This window comes from Entelurus aequoreus, linkage group LG12 (assembly GCF_033978785.1).
Source record: "Entelurus aequoreus isolate RoL-2023_Sb linkage group LG12, RoL_Eaeq_v1.1, whole genome shotgun sequence".
NCBI classification, from domain to species: Eukaryota; Metazoa; Chordata; class Actinopteri; order Syngnathiformes; family Syngnathidae; genus Entelurus; species Entelurus aequoreus.
This window is the reverse complement of record NC_084742.1, coordinates 61,495,110-61,512,851: the sequence shown is the minus strand read 5'-3', so window position 1 is coordinate 61,512,851 and position 17,742 is coordinate 61,495,110. Positions and strand designations below refer to the sequence as shown.

Genomic DNA, 17,742 nt, shown 5'->3' with positions numbered 1-17,742 from the left:
ACGTCCTCAAAGCGTCTCGACAGACGTTACCATATTTGAACAATGATGACGAAAACTGTTGTCTCTGTCGTGTCCGTGTGTCAAATTGTTATGCGCTTATTTTTTTATTTGATTTTGTGCGTGGCATAGATTTGCCGTGCGCAGAGGACACTTGGGCAGTGCGCAATTGCACAGACGCGCACCTTAGAGGGAACATTGATTGTGAGTGTTGATGACACAGCTTTGCCACAGTTGATATTCTAGTTTCAAGCATGTTTTACTCAATATAGGTCATCAAATCTCAGCAACAAGCTGTAATATCTTACTGAGATCATTTAGGACCAAAACACCTAAAACAAGTAAAACACTCTAACATAAAATCTGCTAAGTGAGAAGAATTATCTTATCAGACAGAAAATAAGCAAATATCACCCTTATTTGAGATATTTCATCTTACTTAGATTTCAGTTTTTGCAGTGTAGAATGTACATGAAAATAAAGAATGTGGTATTTACAATATTAACTATGAAGGATAAAACGCTGAATATTGACAACATATGAACGCCACACCCCGTCTCCATCCACATATTTTACAATCAAGCGAAACGCAACAAACAAATTAATTGCACACGGTCATGCATCAGAAAAAAGCAAGTGGTGGTTCTTGATGTGGTTCCGCACACTCTCCGTGATCTGCTCCTGGGTCTTCATGCGGTTATAATAGTCCACAAAGAGGCCATCGGGACTCAGCAGGTAGATGAGAATGGTATGGTCCACGATGTAGTCCCCGTCGTCGTCCTTGGGGCCGGCGCTGGCGTACACCCGGTAGTCCCGGCCCGCGTCCTTCACCTCCTGGGCGGTGCCGGTGAGACCCACCAGGCGAGGGTGGAAGTCTTTGACGTAGCGCGCCAGCGCCGCCACGTCGTCGCGCTCCGGGTCCACGGTGACGAAGACGGGCTGGACAGACGGTAGAGACGAGTCCCGGTCCAGAGCGTCCACGACGGCGCTCATCTTGTCCAGTTCGTCCGGGCAGATGTCGGGACAGTGCGTGAAGCCGAAGTAGAGCAGCACCCAGCGGCCCGAGAAGTCGCGCTTGGTGCGGCGCCGCCCGTCTTGGTCCAGGAGGCTGAAGTTCCCCTGACCCAGAGCCACCTGGCGCAGCTGGTCTAGACGCTGCCTCCTGTCACTCTGCCGCTTCTCCGCGTGGACGTAGGCCCACGCCGCCAGCAGCCCGCCGCCAAAAAGCAGCGTCACCACCATACGCGTCCTCAACTTGACCTGGGCCGACGACCTCTGACCTTGAGACAAAAACCTGGCCTGGGCCGGCAGAGCACAATGGATCCTGAGTGGACTCTCGGAGGACCTCTGGTGGATCCGAGAACATGTCCGAAAGTTTCCACGGACACCGACCATCACACACCTGAGCACTAAAACAAGCACAGCGTCATTATTATCATCCATCCATACATTTTCTACCGCTTGTCCTTTTCGGGGACGCGGAGGTTACTTTACAGACTTTAAAGCAAGTTCAACATTACTTGTTGCGGGTCCGGGCGTGACTCTTGCGGGATTCTTCTTCCTCAAACAATATATGACAAATGCACCGCGACAGTTATATCATGCTGTATTAGCATTTAGCAATTAGCCCCGTATGTGGTACGCACTGCGCATGTCTTCTTCTTCTTCTTCTCTTCAGTTTTACGGCAGCTGTCATCCGTCTGTGTTGCAATACTGCCATCTTCAGTTTAATTTTATAATTACGTTACAATCTCTCCTTGAGTCCAGTATCGTTCAAAAACTCCCATACATTTTTCCCTTTTTCAGCGTCCTATCCACAGGTCAGTCATAGTCAGTCTTTCTATATTATATTTAGTACATTCCAAAAAAATACGTGTTATACTGTTTCTTATATTTTAAAATTCTTCACACATTGCTGTACTGCGCATGTCTTATTCTTCTTCTTCTTCGCTTCAGTTTTACGGCAGCTGGCATCCGTCTGTGTTGAATTACTGCCATCCTCAGTTTCATTTTATAATTACGTTACAATCTCTCCATGAGTGCAGTATCGTTCAAAAACTCCCATACATGTTTCCCTTTTTCAGCGTCCTATCCACAGGTCAGTCATAGTCAGTCTTTCTATATTATATTTAGTACATTCCAAAAAAAACAAAAACGTGTTATACTGTTTCTTATATTTTAAAATTGTTCACACATTGCTGTACTGCGCATGTCTTATTCTTCTTCTTCTTCGCTTCAGTTTTACGGCAGCTGGCATCCGTCTGTGTTGCATTACTGCCATCCTCAGTTTCATTTTATAATTACATTACAATCTCTCCTTGAGTCCAGTATCGTTCAAAAACTCCAATACTTTTCCCCCTTTTTCAGCGTCCTATCCACAGGTCAGTTATAGTCAGTCTTTCTATATTATATTTAGTATATTCCAAAAAAATACAAAAAAACGTGTTTTACTGTTTCTAATATTTTACATTGTTCACACATTCCTGTACTGCGCATGTCGTCTTCTTCTCTTCAGTTTTATGGCAGCTGGCATCCGTCGTGTTGCATTACTGCCATCTTTAGTTTCATTTTATAATTACGTTACAATCTCTCCTTGAGTCCAGTATCGTTCAAAAACTCCCATACTTTTTTCCCTTTTCCAGCGTCCTATCCACAGGTCAGTCATAGTCAGTCTTTCTATATTATATTTAGTACATTTAAAAAAAAAAAACGTGTTTTGCTCTTTCTAATACTTTACAATGTTCACACATTCCTGTACTGCGCATGTCTTCTTCTTCTTCCTTAATTTTTATGGCGGGTTGCAGCCTTAACTTAAATGGTGCATACTGCCATCTACTGTACCGGAGTATGTAGCATAGGGTCATTATGTATTATCTTCTTTGCCTTGTTATTAATAATCATAACTAGACCAGAGGTGTCAAAGCGGTTTTCACTGAGGGCCAAATCGCAGTTATGTTTGGCCGTTTCTAACAGTAAATACTATTATTACACAATTTTTTGATGCATTTTATTAGTAGATTTTTTTTAACTAAAGTGTAAAAAAATATATGGTAAGTTGCAATAATTTCACCTCAAAATTTAGTGTATATTACTGAAATTTAAAAACAGTACTGCTGTTTTTATTGTAAAAAAAATAAATAAAAGGCAGCTCAGTTGCCAGAATTTTACTGTAAAATTTACATTAGTTTTTTTAAACTGTAAATAAAAAAAAAACAATTTTACAGTAATATTTTGGCACCTGAGCTACCAGGTTTTTTGTTTGTTTTGTTTGGCCGCTTCTAGCAGTGAATACTATGATTACACAATTTTTTTATGCATTTTATTAGTTGTTTTTTTTTTAATTAAAATGTAAAAAAAATATATGGTAAGTTGCAATAATTTCACCTCAAAATGTAGTGTATATTACTGTAAATTGGAAAACAGTACTGCTGTTTTTATTGTAAAAAAAATAAAAAAAAATAAAATAAAAGGCAGCTCAGTGGCCACAATTGTACTGTAAAATTGACTTCTTTTTTTTTACTGTAAATAACAAAAAAAAAGAAGCCATTTTACAGTAAAATTTTAGCACCTGAGCTACCAGGTTTTTTTTTTGGGTTTTTTTACCGCAAATCAACAAGTGTAGATTTTTCGGTGTATTACTATGAATGCCAAAACGGCACCACAGTTTATTACAGTAAAAAAGAACAGGTTTTTTTTCATTTAAAGAAGTTTTCACTGAGGGCCAAATCGCAGTTATGTTTGGCCGCTTCTAACAGTGAATACTATGATTCCACCATTTTTTTATGCATTTATTAGTAATTTTTTAAAAATTAAAATGTAAAAAAATATATGGTTAGTTGCAATTATTTCACCTCAAAATGTAGTGTATATTACTGTAAATGCAAAAACAGTACTGCTCTTTTTATTGGAAAAAAATAAAAAATAAAATAAAAGGCAGCTCAGTGGCCAGAATTTTACTGTAAAATTGACATTAGTTTTTTATACTGTAAATTTAAAAAAAATCAATTTTACAGTAACATTTTGGCACCTGAGCTACCAGGTTTTTTGTTTGTTTTGTTTTTACTTCAAAATGTAGATTTTTTGGTGTGTTACTGTAAATGCCAAAACGACACCACAGTTTATTACAGTAAAAAAAGAACAGTTTTTTTTTTTTTCATTTAAAGAAGTTTTCACTGAGGGCCAAATCGCAGTTATGTTTGGCCGCTTCTAACAGTGAATACTATGATTACACAATTTTTTTGTGCATTTTATTAGTAGATTTTTTTTTAACTAAAGTGTTAAAAAAAATATGGTAAGTTGCAATAATTTCACCTCAAAATGTAGTGTATATTACTGTAAATGGAAAAACAGTACTGCTGTTTTTATTCTAAAAAAAAAAAAAAAAAAAAAAAGGCAGCTCAGTTGCCAGAATTTTACTGCAAAATTGACTCTTTTTTTTACTGTAAATTTTTTAAAAAAAGCAATTTTACAGTAACATTTTGGCACCTGAGCTACCAGTTTTGTTTTGTTTTGTTTTTGTTTTTTACTGCAAATCAACAACTGTAGATTTTTCGGTGTATTACTGTACACGCCAAAACGGCACCACAGTTTATTACAGTAAAAAAAAAAAAAAAATTTTTTTTTATTTAGGAAGTTTTCACTGAGGTCCAAATCGCAGTTATGTTTGGCCGCTTCTAACAGTGAATACTATGATTGCACAATTTTTTAATGCATTTTATTAGTAATTTTTTTTTTTAAATTAAAATGTAAAAAAAAATATATGGTAAGTTGCAATAATTTCACCTCAAAACGTAGTGGATATTACTGTAAATGTAAAAACAGTACTGCTGTTTTTATTGTAAGAAAAATAAAATTAAAAAAAAGGCAGCTCAGTTTCCAGAATTTTACTGTAAAATTTACATTAGTTTTTTACTGTAAATAAAAAAAAATGCAATTTTACAGTAAAATTTTGGCACCTGAGCTACCAGGTTTTTTTTGTTTTTTTTTTGTTTTTTTACTGCAAATCAACAAGTGTAGATTTTTCGGTGTATTACTCTACATGCCAAAACGGCACCACAGTTCATTACAGTAAAAAAGAACAGTTTTTTTTTTTTCATTTAAATAAGTTTTCACTGAGGGCCAAATCGCAGTTATGTTTGGCCACTTCTAACAGTAAATACTATTATTACACCATTTTTTAATGCATTTTATTAGTATTTTTTTTTAAAGTTAAAATGTAAAAAAATATATGGTAAGTTGCAATTATTTCACCTCAAAATGTAGTGTATATTACTGTAAATGTAAAAACAGTACTGCTCTTTTTATTGTAAAAAAAATAAAAAATAAAATAAAAGGCAGCTCAGTGGCCAGAATTTTACTGTAAAATTGACATTAGTTTTTTTTTACTGTAAATTAAAAACAATTAAATTTTACAGTAACATTTTGGCACCTGAGCTACCAGGTTTTTTGTTTGTTTTGTTTTTACTTCAAAATGTAGATTTTTTGGTGTATTACTGTAAATGCCAAAACGGCACCACAGTTTATTACAGTAAAAAAAGAACAGTTTTTTTTTTTTCATTTAAAGAAGTTTTCACTGAGGGCCAAATCGCAGTTATGTTTGGCCGCTTCTAACAGTGAATACTATGATTGCACAATTTTTTAATGCATTTTATTAGTTTTTTTTTATTATTATTAAAATGTAAAAAAAATATATGGTAAGTTGCAATAATTTCACCTCAAAACGTAGTGGATATTACTGTAAATGTAAAAACAGTACTGCTGTTTTTATTGTAAGAAAAATAAAATAAAAAAAAGGCAGCTCAGTTGCCAGAATTTTACTGTAAAATTTACATTAGTTTTTTACTGTAAATTAAAAAAAATGCAATTTTACAGTAAAATTTTGGCACCTGAGCTACCAGGTTTTTTTTGTTTTTTTTTGTTGTTTTTTTACTGAAAATCAACAAGTGTAGATTTTTCGGTGTATGCCAAAACGGCACCACAGTTCATTACAGTAAAAAAGAACAGTTTGTTTTTTTTTCATTTAAAGAAGTTTTCACTGAGGGCCAAATCGCAGTTATGTTTGGCCGCTTCTAACAGTGAATACTATGATTACACCATTTTTTAATGCATTTTATTAGTAATTTTTTTTAGTTAAAATGTAAAAAAATATATGGTAAGTTGCAATAATTTCCCCTCAAAATGTAGTGTATATTACTGTAAATGTAAAAACAGTACTGCTGTTTTTATTGTAAAAAATAAAATAAAAGGCAGCTCAGTGGCCAGAATTTCACTGTAAAATTGACATTATTATTTTTTACTGTAAATTAAAATAGTATAATTTTGGCACCTGAGCTACCAGGTTTTTTTTTTGTTTTGTTTTTACTTCAAACTGTAGATTTTTCGGTGTATTACTATAAATGCCAAAACGGCACCACAGTTTATTACAGTAAAAAAGAACAGTTGTTTTTTTTTTTCATTTAAAGAAAAATGCTGTAAAAACCACAGTAAATTTCACAATTTGACCATGAAATCTATTGCTACTGATACATTGCACAAATTGATGGATAACTTGCTTTGACATCATTATTATTAATATTTATTTATATTTTAAAAATGGTTTGAATGTTTGATCATATATTTTTGCCATATTTAAGTTAACATAATTTGCAATTACATGGAGTACATGTATTTTTTCTCCCGACATAGACAGAAAAAATACATTCAGTAAGAAAAGTTACCAGTACTTTATTGATACATATTATTTCTAGGCTTTCGAGGGCCAAATAAAATGAAGTGGCGGGCCACATCTGAGTTTGACACCTCTATCTATCACAGGACAGCTGAATGTGCACAACGCCATCTGCCGGACAAAAGAAATATTGCAAGGCTTTCTTGGAAAAAATGTAAAAAAAATAAAAATAAAATAAAAGTTCTTCATCATAAACACCAACTTAATTATGAAAGGGAATTAATGAAAGTGAAATTGTTATTGTTAATTATGTTATTAAATAAATACCAACATTATGACGAACATGGCTCTTCTTCAAATAAATAAATGTCAATAATAAAGTGTTTTCCATGACTCATTCTGCAAAAAAAAAAAACAACAACAAACAATTCAAAATATTGTCAGTAAATAGAAGTGAGATGGTGAGCGCGTCAGAGGAGTCGTTCATGTGCTCACTAACACTCACTCATTCACAGCTGACACAGCAGACACTCCACACAAGGTAAGTTTCTCCTGCATGGCATTGCATCCAATCCTCTTAATTCATTGCACTCCTGCATTGACATCACACATTTAGCTGTAGACATGACAAAGTTGTGTTTGCGATACAAACTCCACATGCGCATTGAAGAGTTAGCGCCAAGATTTTAATCAGTGGATCACATTTATGTGCTGGTAATCCAACAAATCAACAAATGCAGCTCTCTGATTGGCTTATTTAGTCCCTATTGGTTTTTTTAAGTAGTGTACATGTACAAAGTATGTGTGTTTGTCACCATGGAAACTATCTTTGGAGGAAATGGTGTCTTCTTCTCAGTTCCTCTTAGAACATGTCATTAAGTGACATTTGATGCGGTGCGTGTGGGCTGCAAAGCATGATGGGAGGTCAGGGGGGCGTGCAGCTGAGCAAGCGGCCAGCCGATTGGCCGACACTTGGGGCTGCTTGTTGACATGAGTGTGTGTGTGTGTGTGTGTGTGTGTGGACCATCATGACATGAATGTGTGTGTGGACCATCATGACATGAATGTGTGTGTGGACCATCATGAATGTTGTTGTTGACATGAGTGTGTGTGTGGACCATCATGAATGTTGTTGTTGACATGAATGTGTGTGTGGACCATCATGAATGTTGTTGTTGACATGAATGTGTGTGTGTGTGTGTGTGTGTGTGTGGACCATCATGAATGTTGTTGTTGACATGAGTGTGTGTGTGGACCATCATGAATGTTGTTGTTGACATGAATGTGTGTGTGTGGACCATCATGAATGTTGTTGTTGACATGAATGTGTGTGTGGACCATCATGAATGTTGTTGTTGACATGAATGTGTGTGTCTGGACCATCATGAATGTTGTTGTTGACATGAATGTGTGTGTGGACCATCATGAATGTTGTTGTTGACATGAATGTGTGTGTCTGGACCATCATGAATGTTGTTGTTGACATGAATGTGTGTGTGGACCATCATGAATGTTGTTGTTGACATGAATGTGTGTGTCTGGACCATCATGAATGTTGTTGTTGACATGAATGTGTGTGTGGACCATCATGAATGTTGTTGTTGACATGAATGTGTGTGTGGACCATCATGAATGTTGTTGTTGACATGAATGTGTGTGTGTGGACCATCATGAATGTTGTTGTTGTTGACATGAGTGTGTGTGTGGACCATCATGAATGTTGTTGTTGACATGAATGTGTGTGTGGACCATCATGAATGTTGTTGTTGACATGAATGTGTGTGTGGACCATCATGAATGTTGTTGTTGTTGACATGAATGTGTGTGTGGACCATCATGAATGTTGTTGTTGACATGAATGTGTGTGTGGACCATCATGAATGTTGTTGTTGACATGAATGTGTGTGTGGACCATCATGAATGTTGTTGTTGTTGACATGAATGTGTGTGTGGACCATCATGAATGTTGTTGTTGACATGAATGTGTGTGTGGACCATCATGAATGTTGTTGTTGACATGAATGTGTGTGTCTGGACCATCATGAATGTTGTTGTTGACATGAATGTGTGTGTGGACCATCATGAATGTTGTTGTTGACATGAATGTGTGTGTGGACCATCATGAATGTTGTTGTTGACATGAATGTGTGTGTCTGGACCATCATGAATGTTGTTGTTGACATGAATGTGTGTGTGGACCATCATGAATGTTGTTGTTGACATGAATGTGTGTGTGGACCATCATGAATGTTGTTGTTGACATGAATGTGTGTGTGTGGACCATCATGAATGTTGTTGTTGTTGACATGAGTGTGTGTGTGGACCATCATGAATGTTGTTGTTGACATGAATGTGTGTGTGGACCATCATGAATGTTGTTGTTGACATGAATGTGTGTGTGGACCATCATGAATGTTGTTGTTGTTGACATGAATGTGTGTGTGGACCATCATGAATGTTGTTGTTGACATGAATGTGTGTGTGGACCATCATGAATGTTGTTGTTGACATGAATGTGTGTGTGGACCATCATGAATGTTGTTGTTGTTGACATGAATGTGTGTGTGGACCATCATGAATGTTGTTGTTGACATGAATGTGTGTGTGGACCATCATGAATGTTGTTGTTGTTGACATGAATGTGTGTGTGGACCATCATGACATGAATGTGTGTGTGGACCATCATGAATGTTGTTGTTGACATGAATGTGTGTGTGTGGACCATCATGACATGAATGTGTGTGTGGACCATCATGAATGTTGTTGTTGACATGAATGTGTGTGTGTGGACCATCATGAATGTTGTTGTTGACATGAATGTGTGTGTGTGGACCATCATGAATGTTGTTGTTGACATGAATGTGTGTGTGTGGACCATCATGAATGTTGTTGTTGACATGAATGTGTGTGTGTGGACCATCATGACATGAATGTGTGTGTGGACCATCATGAATGTTGTTGTTGACATGAATGTGTGTGTCTGGACCATCATGAATGTTGTTGTTGACATGAATGTGTGTGTGGACCATCATGAATGTTGTTGTTGACATGAATGTGTGTGTCTGGACCATCATGAATGTTGTTGTTGACATGAATGTGTGTGTGGACCATCATGAATGTTGTTGTTGACATGAATGTGTGTGTCTGGACCATCATGAATGTTGTTGTTGACATGAATGTGTGTGTGGACCATCATGAATGTTGTTGTTGACATGAATGTGTGTGTGGACCATCATGAATGTTGTTGTTGACATGAATGTGTGTGTGTGGACCATCATGAATGTTGTTGTTGTTGACATGAGTGTGTGTGTGGACCATCATGAATGTTGTTGTTGACATGAATGTGTGTGTGGACCATCATGAATGTTGTTGTTGACATGAATGTGTGTGTGGACCATCATGAATGTTGTTGTTGTTGACATGAATGTGTGTGTGGACCATCATGAATGTTGTTGTTGACATGAATGTGTGTGTGGACCATCATGAATGTTGTTGTTGTTGACATGAATGTGTGTGTGTGGACCATCATGAATGTTGTTGTTGACATGAATGTGTGTGTGGACCATCATGAATGTTGTTGTTGTTGACATGAATGTGTGTGTGGACCATCATGACATGAATGTGTGTGTGGACCATCATGAATGTTGTTGTTGACATGAATGTGTGTGTGTGGACCATCATGACATGAATGTGTGTGTGGACCATCATGAATGTTGTTGTTGACATGAATGTGTGTGTGTGGACCATCATGAATGTTGTTGTTGACATGAATGTGTGTGTGTGGACCATCATGAATGTTGTTGTTGACATGAATGTGTGTGTGTGGACCATCATGAATGTTGTTGTTGACATGAATGTGTGTGTGTGGACCATCATGACATGAATGTGTGTGTGGACCATCATGAATGTTGTTGTTGACATGAATGTGTGTGTGGACCATCATGAATGTTGTTGTTGACATGAATGTGTGTGTGGACCATCATGAATGTTGTTGTTGTTGACATGAATGTGTGTGTGGACCATCATGAATGTTGTTGTTGACATGAATGTGTGTGTGGACCATCATGAATGTTGTTGTTGACATGAATGTGTGTGTGTGGACCATCATGACATGAATGTGTGTGTGGACCATCATGAATGTTGTTGTTGACATGAATGTGTGTGTGTGGACCATCATGAATGTTGTTGTTGACATGAATGTGTGTGTGGACCATCATGAATGTTGTTGTTGTTGACATGAATGTGTGTGTGGACCATCATGAATGTTGTTGTTGACATGAATGTGTGTGTGGACCATCATGAATGTTGTTGTTGACATGAATGTGTGTGTGGACCATCATGAATGTTGTTGTTGACATGAATGTGTGTGTGGACCATCATGAATGTTGTTGTTGACATGAATGTGTGTGTGGACCATCATGAATGTTGTTGTTGACATGAATGTGTGTGTGTGGACCATCATGAATGTTGTTGTTGACATGAATGTGTGTGTGTGGACCATCATGCATGTTGTTGTTGACATGAATGTGTGTGTGGACCATCATGAATGTTGTTGTTGACATGAATGTGTGTGTGGACCATCATGAATGTTGTTGTTGACATGAATGTGTGTGTGTGGACCATCATGAATGTTGTTGTTGACATGAATGTGTGTGTGTGGACCATCATGAAGGTTGTTGTTGACATGAATGTGTGTGTGTGGACCATCATGCATGTTGTTGTTGACATGAATGTGTGTGTGGACCATCATTAATGTTGTTGTTGACATGAATGTGTGTGTGGACCATCATGAATGTTGTTGTTGACATGAATGTGTGTGTGGACCATCATGAATGTTGTTGTTGACATGAATGTGTGTGTGGACCATCATGAATGTTGTTGTTGACATGAATGTGTGTGTGTGGACCAACATGAATGTTGTTGTTGACATGAATGTGTGTGTGTGTGTGGACCATCATGAATGTTGTTGTTGACATGAATGTGTGTGTGGACCATCATGAATGTTGTTGTTGACATGAATGTGTGTGTGGACCATCATGAATGTTGTTGTTGTTGACATGAATGTGTGTGTGGACCATCATGAATGTTGTTGTTGACATGAATGTGTGTGTGGACCATCATGAATGTTGTTGTTGACATGAATGTGTGTGTGGACCATCATGAATGTTGTTGTTGTTGACATGAATGTGTGTGTGGACCATCATGAATGTTGTTGTTGACATGAATGTGTGTGTGGACCATCATGAATGTTGTTGTTGTTGACATGAATGTGTGTGTGGACCATCATGACATGAATGTGTGTGTGGACCATCATGAATGTTGTTGTTGACATGAATGTGTGTGTGTGGACCATCATGAATGTTGTTGTTGTTGACATGAGTGTGTGTGTGGACCATCATGAATGTTGTTGTTGACATGAATGTGTGTGTGGACCATCATGAATGTTGTTGTTGACATGAATGTGTGTGTGGACCATCATGAATGTTGTTGTTGTTGACATGAATGTGTGTGTGGACCATCATGAATGTTGTTGTTGACATGAATGTGTGTGTGGACCATCATGAATGTTGTTGTTGACATGAATGTGTGTGTGGACCATCATGAATGTTGTTGTTGTTGACATGAATGTGTGTGTGGACCATCATGAATGTTGTTGTTGACATGAATGTGTGTGTGGACCATCATGAATGTTGTTGTTGACATGAATGTGTGTGTCTGGACCATCATGAATGTTGTTGTTGACATGAATGTGTGTGTGGACCATCATGAATGTTGTTGTTGACATGAATGTGTGTGTGGACCATCATGAATGTTGTTGTTGACATGAATGTGTGTGTCTGGACCATCATGAATGTTGTTGTTGACATGAATGTGTGTGTGGACCATCATGAATGTTGTTGTTGACATGAATGTGTGTGTGGACCATCATGAATGTTGTTGTTGACATGAATGTGTGTGTGTGGACCATCATGAATGTTGTTGTTGTTGACATGAGTGTGTGTGTGGACCATCATGAATGTTGTTGTTGACATGAATGTGTGTGTGGACCATCATGAATGTTGTTGTTGACATGAATGTGTGTGTGGACCATCATGAATGTTGTTGTTGTTGACATGAATGTGTGTGTGGACCATCATGAATGTTGTTGTTGACATGAATGTGTGTGTGGACCATCATGAATGTTGTTGTTGACATGAATGTGTGTGTGGACCATCATGAATGTTGTTGTTGTTGACATGAATGTGTGTGTGGACCATCATGAATGTTGTTGTTGACATGAATGTGTGTGTGGACCATCATGAATGTTGTTGTTGTTGACATGAATGTGTGTGTGGACCATCATGACATGAATGTGTGTGTGGACCATCATGAATGTTGTTGTTGACATGAATGTGTGTGTGTGGACCATCATGACATGAATGTGTGTGTGGACCATCATGAATGTTGTTGTTGACATGAATGTGTGTGTGTGGACCATCATGAATGTTGTTGTTGACATGAATGTGTGTGTGTGGACCATCATGAATGTTGTTGTTGACATGAATGTGTGTGTGTGGACCATCATGAATGTTGTTGTTGACATGAATGTGTGTGTGTGGACCATCATGACATGAATGTGTGTGTGGACCATCATGAATGTTGTTGTTGACATGAATGTGTGTGTCTGGACCATCATGAATGTTGTTGTTGACATGAATGTGTGTGTGGACCATCATGAATGTTGTTGTTGACATGAATGTGTGTGTCTGGACCATCATGAATGTTGTTGTTGACATGAATGTGTGTGTGGACCATCATGAATGTTGTTGTTGACATGAATGTGTGTGTCTGGACCATCATGAATGTTGTTGTTGACATGAATGTGTGTGTGGACCATCATGAATGTTGTTGTTGACATGAATGTGTGTGTGGACCATCATGAATGTTGTTGTTGACATGAATGTGTGTGTGTGGACCATCATGAATGTTGTTGTTGTTGACATGAGTGTGTGTGTGGACCATCATGAATGTTGTTGTTGACATGAATGTGTGTGTGGACCATCATGAATGTTGTTGTTGACATGAATGTGTGTGTGGACCATCATGAATGTTGTTGTTGTTGACATGAATGTGTGTGTGGACCATCATGAATGTTGTTGTTGACATGAATGTGTGTGTGGACCATCATGAATGTTGTTGTTGTTGACATGAATGTGTGTGTGTGGACCATCATGAATGTTGTTGTTGACATGAATGTGTGTGTGGACCATCATGAATGTTGTTGTTGTTGACATGAATGTGTGTGTGGACCATCATGACATGAATGTGTGTGTGGACCATCATGAATGTTGTTGTTGACATGAATGTGTGTGTGTGGACCATCATGACATGAATGTGTGTGTGGACCATCATGAATGTTGTTGTTGACATGAATGTGTGTGTGTGGACCATCATGAATGTTGTTGTTGACATGAATGTGTGTGTGTGGACCATCATGAATGTTGTTGTTGACATGAATGTGTGTGTGTGGACCATCATGAATGTTGTTGTTGACATGAATGTGTGTGTGTGGACCATCATGACATGAATGTGTGTGTGGACCATCATGAATGTTGTTGTTGACATGAATGTGTGTGTGGACCATCATGAATGTTGTTGTTGACATGAATGTGTGTGTGGACCATCATGAATGTTGTTGTTGTTGACATGAATGTGTGTGTGGACCATCATGAATGTTGTTGTTGACATGAATGTGTGTGTGGACCATCATGAATGTTGTTGTTGACATGAATGTGTGTGTGTGGACCATCATGACATGAATGTGTGTGTGGACCATCATGAATGTTGTTGTTGACATGAATGTGTGTGTGTGGACCATCATGAATGTTGTTGTTGACATGAATGTGTGTGTGGACCATCATGAATGTTGTTGTTGTTGACATGAATGTGTGTGTGGACCATCATGAATGTTGTTGTTGACATGAATGTGTGTGTGGACCATCATGAATGTTGTTGTTGACATGAATGTGTGTGTGGACCATCATGAATGTTGTTGTTGACATGAATGTGTGTGTGGACCATCATGAATGTTGTTGTTGACATGAATGTGTGTGTGGACCATCATGAATGTTGTTGTTGACATGAATGTGTGTGTGTGGACCATCATGAATGTTGTTGTTGACATGAATGTGTGTGTGTGGACCATCATGCATGTTGTTGTTGACATGAATGTGTGTGTGGACCATCATGAATGTTGTTGTTGACATGAATGTGTGTGTGTGGACCATCATGAAGGTTGTTGTTGACATGAATGTGTGTGTGTGGACCATCATGCATGTTGTTGTTGACATGAATGTGTGTGTGGACCATCATTAATGTTGTTGTTGACATGAATGTGTGTGTGGACCATCATGAATGTTGTTGTTGACATGAATGTGTGTGTGGACCATCATGAATGTTGTTGTTGACATGAATGTGTGTGTGGACCATCATGAATGTTGTTGTTGACATGAATGTGTGTGTGTGGACCAACATGAATGTTGTTGTTGACATGAATGTGTGTGTGTGTGTGGACCATCATGAATGTTGTTGTTGACATGAATGTGTGTGTGGACCATCATGAATGTTGTTGTTGACATGAATGTGTGTGTGGACCATCATGAATGTTGTTGTTGTTGACATGAATGTGTGTGTGGACCATCATGAATGTTGTTGTTGACATGAATGTGTGTGTGGACCATCATGAATGTTGTTGTTGACATGAATGTGTGTGTGGACCATCATGAATGTTGTTGTTGTTGACATGAATGTGTGTGTGGACCATCATGAATGTTGTTGTTGACATGAATGTGTGTGTGGACCATCATGAATGTTGTTGTTGTTGACATGAATGTGTGTGTGGACCATCATGACATGAATGTGTGTGTGGACCATCATGAATGTTGTTGTTGACATGAATGTGTGTGTGTGGACCATCATGACATGAATGTGTGTGTGGACCATCATGAATGTTGTTGTTGACATGAATGTGTGTGTGTGGACCATCATGAATGTTGTTGTTGACATGAATGTGTGTGTGTGGACCATCATGAATGTTGTTGTTGACATGAATGTGTGTGTGTGGACCATCATGAATGTTGTTGTTGACATGAATGTGTGTGTGTGGACCATCATGACATGAATGTGTGTGTGGACCATCATGAATGTTGTTGTTGACAGGAATGTGTGTGTCTGGACCATCATGAATGTTGTTGTTGACATGAATGTGTGTGTGGACCATCATGAATGTTGTTGTTGACATGAATGTGTGTGTCTGGACCATCATGAATGTTGTTGTTGACATGAATGTGTGTGTGGACCATCATGAATGTTGTTGTTGACATGAATGTGTGTGTCTGGACCATCATGAATGTTGTTGTTGACATGAATGTGTGTGTGGACCATCATGAATGTTGTTGTTGACATGAATGTGTGTGTGGACCATCATGAATGTTGTTGTTGACATGAATGTGTGTGTGGACCATCATGAATGTTGTTGTTGACATGAATGTGTGTGTGTGGACCATCATGAATGTTGTTGTTGTTGACATGAGTGTGTGTGTGTGGACCATCATGACATGAATGTGTGTGTGGACCATCATGAATGTTGTTGTTGACATGAATGTGTGTGTGGACCATCATGAATGTTGTTGTTGTCATGAGTGTGTGTGTGTGTGGACCATCATGACATGAATGTGTGTGTGGACCATCATGAATGTTGTTGTTGACATGAATGTGTGTGTGGACCATCATGAATGTTGTTGTTGACATGAGTGTGTGTGTGTGGACCATCATGAATGTTGTTGTTGACATGAATGTGTGTGTGTGGACCATCATGAATGTTGTTGTTGACATGAATGTGTGTGTGTGTGTGGACCATCATGAATGTTGTTGTTGACATGAATGTGTGTGTGTGGACCATCATGAATGTTGTTGTTGACATGAATGTGTGTGTGTGGACCATCATGAATGTTGTTGTTGACATGAATGTGTGTGTGTGTGGACCATCATGAATGTTGTTGTTGACATGAATGTGTGTGTGGACCATCATGAATGTTGTTGTTGACATGAATGTGTGTGTGTGTGGACCATCATGAATGTTGTTGTTGACATGAATGTGTGTGTGGACCATCATGGATGTTGTTGTTGACATGAATGTGTGTGTGGACCATCGTGAATGTTGTTGTTGACATGAATGTGTGTGTGTGGACCATCATGACATGAATGTGTGTGTGGACCATCATGAATGTTGTTGTTGACATGAATGTGTGTGTGGACCATCATGACATGAATGTGTGTGTGGACCATCATGAATGTTGTTGTTGACATGAATGTGTGTGTGTGGACCATCATGAATGTTGTTGTTGACATGAGTGTGTGTGTGTGGACCATCATGACATGAATGTGTGTGTGGACCATCATGAATGTTGTTGTTGACATGAATGTGTGTGTGGACCATCATGAATGTTGTTGTTGACATGAGTGTGTGTGTGGACCATCATGAATGTTGTTGTTGACATAAATGTGTGTGTGGACCATCATGAATGTTGTTGTTGACATGAATGTGTGTGTGGACCATCATGACATGAATGTGTGTGTGGACCATCATGAATGTTGTTGTTGACATGAATGTGTGTGTGTGGACCATCATGAATGTTGTTGTTGACATGAATGTGTGTGTGGACCATCATGACATGAATGTGTGTGTGGACCATCATGAATGTTGTTGTTGACATGAATGTGTGTGTGGACCATCATGACATGAATGTGTGTGTGGACCATCATGAATGTTGTTGTTGACATGAATGTGTGTGTGGACTATCATGAATGTTGTTGTTGACATAAATGTGTGTGTGGACCATCATGAATGTTGTTGTTGACATGATTGTGTGTGTGGACCATCATGAATGTTGTTGTTGACATGAATGTGTGTGTGGACCATCATGACATGAATGTGTGTGTGGACCATCATGAATGTTGTTGTTGACATGAATGTGTGTGTGGACCATCATGACATGAATGTGTGTGTGGACCATCATGAATGTTGTTGTTGACATGAA

General features: G+C 38.2%; 1 protein-coding gene across 1 annotated transcript; it reads right to left on the bottom strand.

The window, feature by feature from the left end:
- Positions 1–231: 231 nt before the first annotated feature.
- Positions 232–1,688, bottom strand: LOC133662911 (protein SCO2 homolog, mitochondrial-like). The gene is made up of 2 exons (XM_062067104.1): positions 1,518–1,688; positions 232–1,406 (listed from the first exon to the last, which is right to left on the bottom strand). Coding segments are annotated over exons 1-2 (795 nt in total). The 5' UTR covers positions 1,519–1,688; the 3' UTR covers positions 232–612.
- Positions 1,689–17,742: the final 16,054 nt, after the last annotated feature.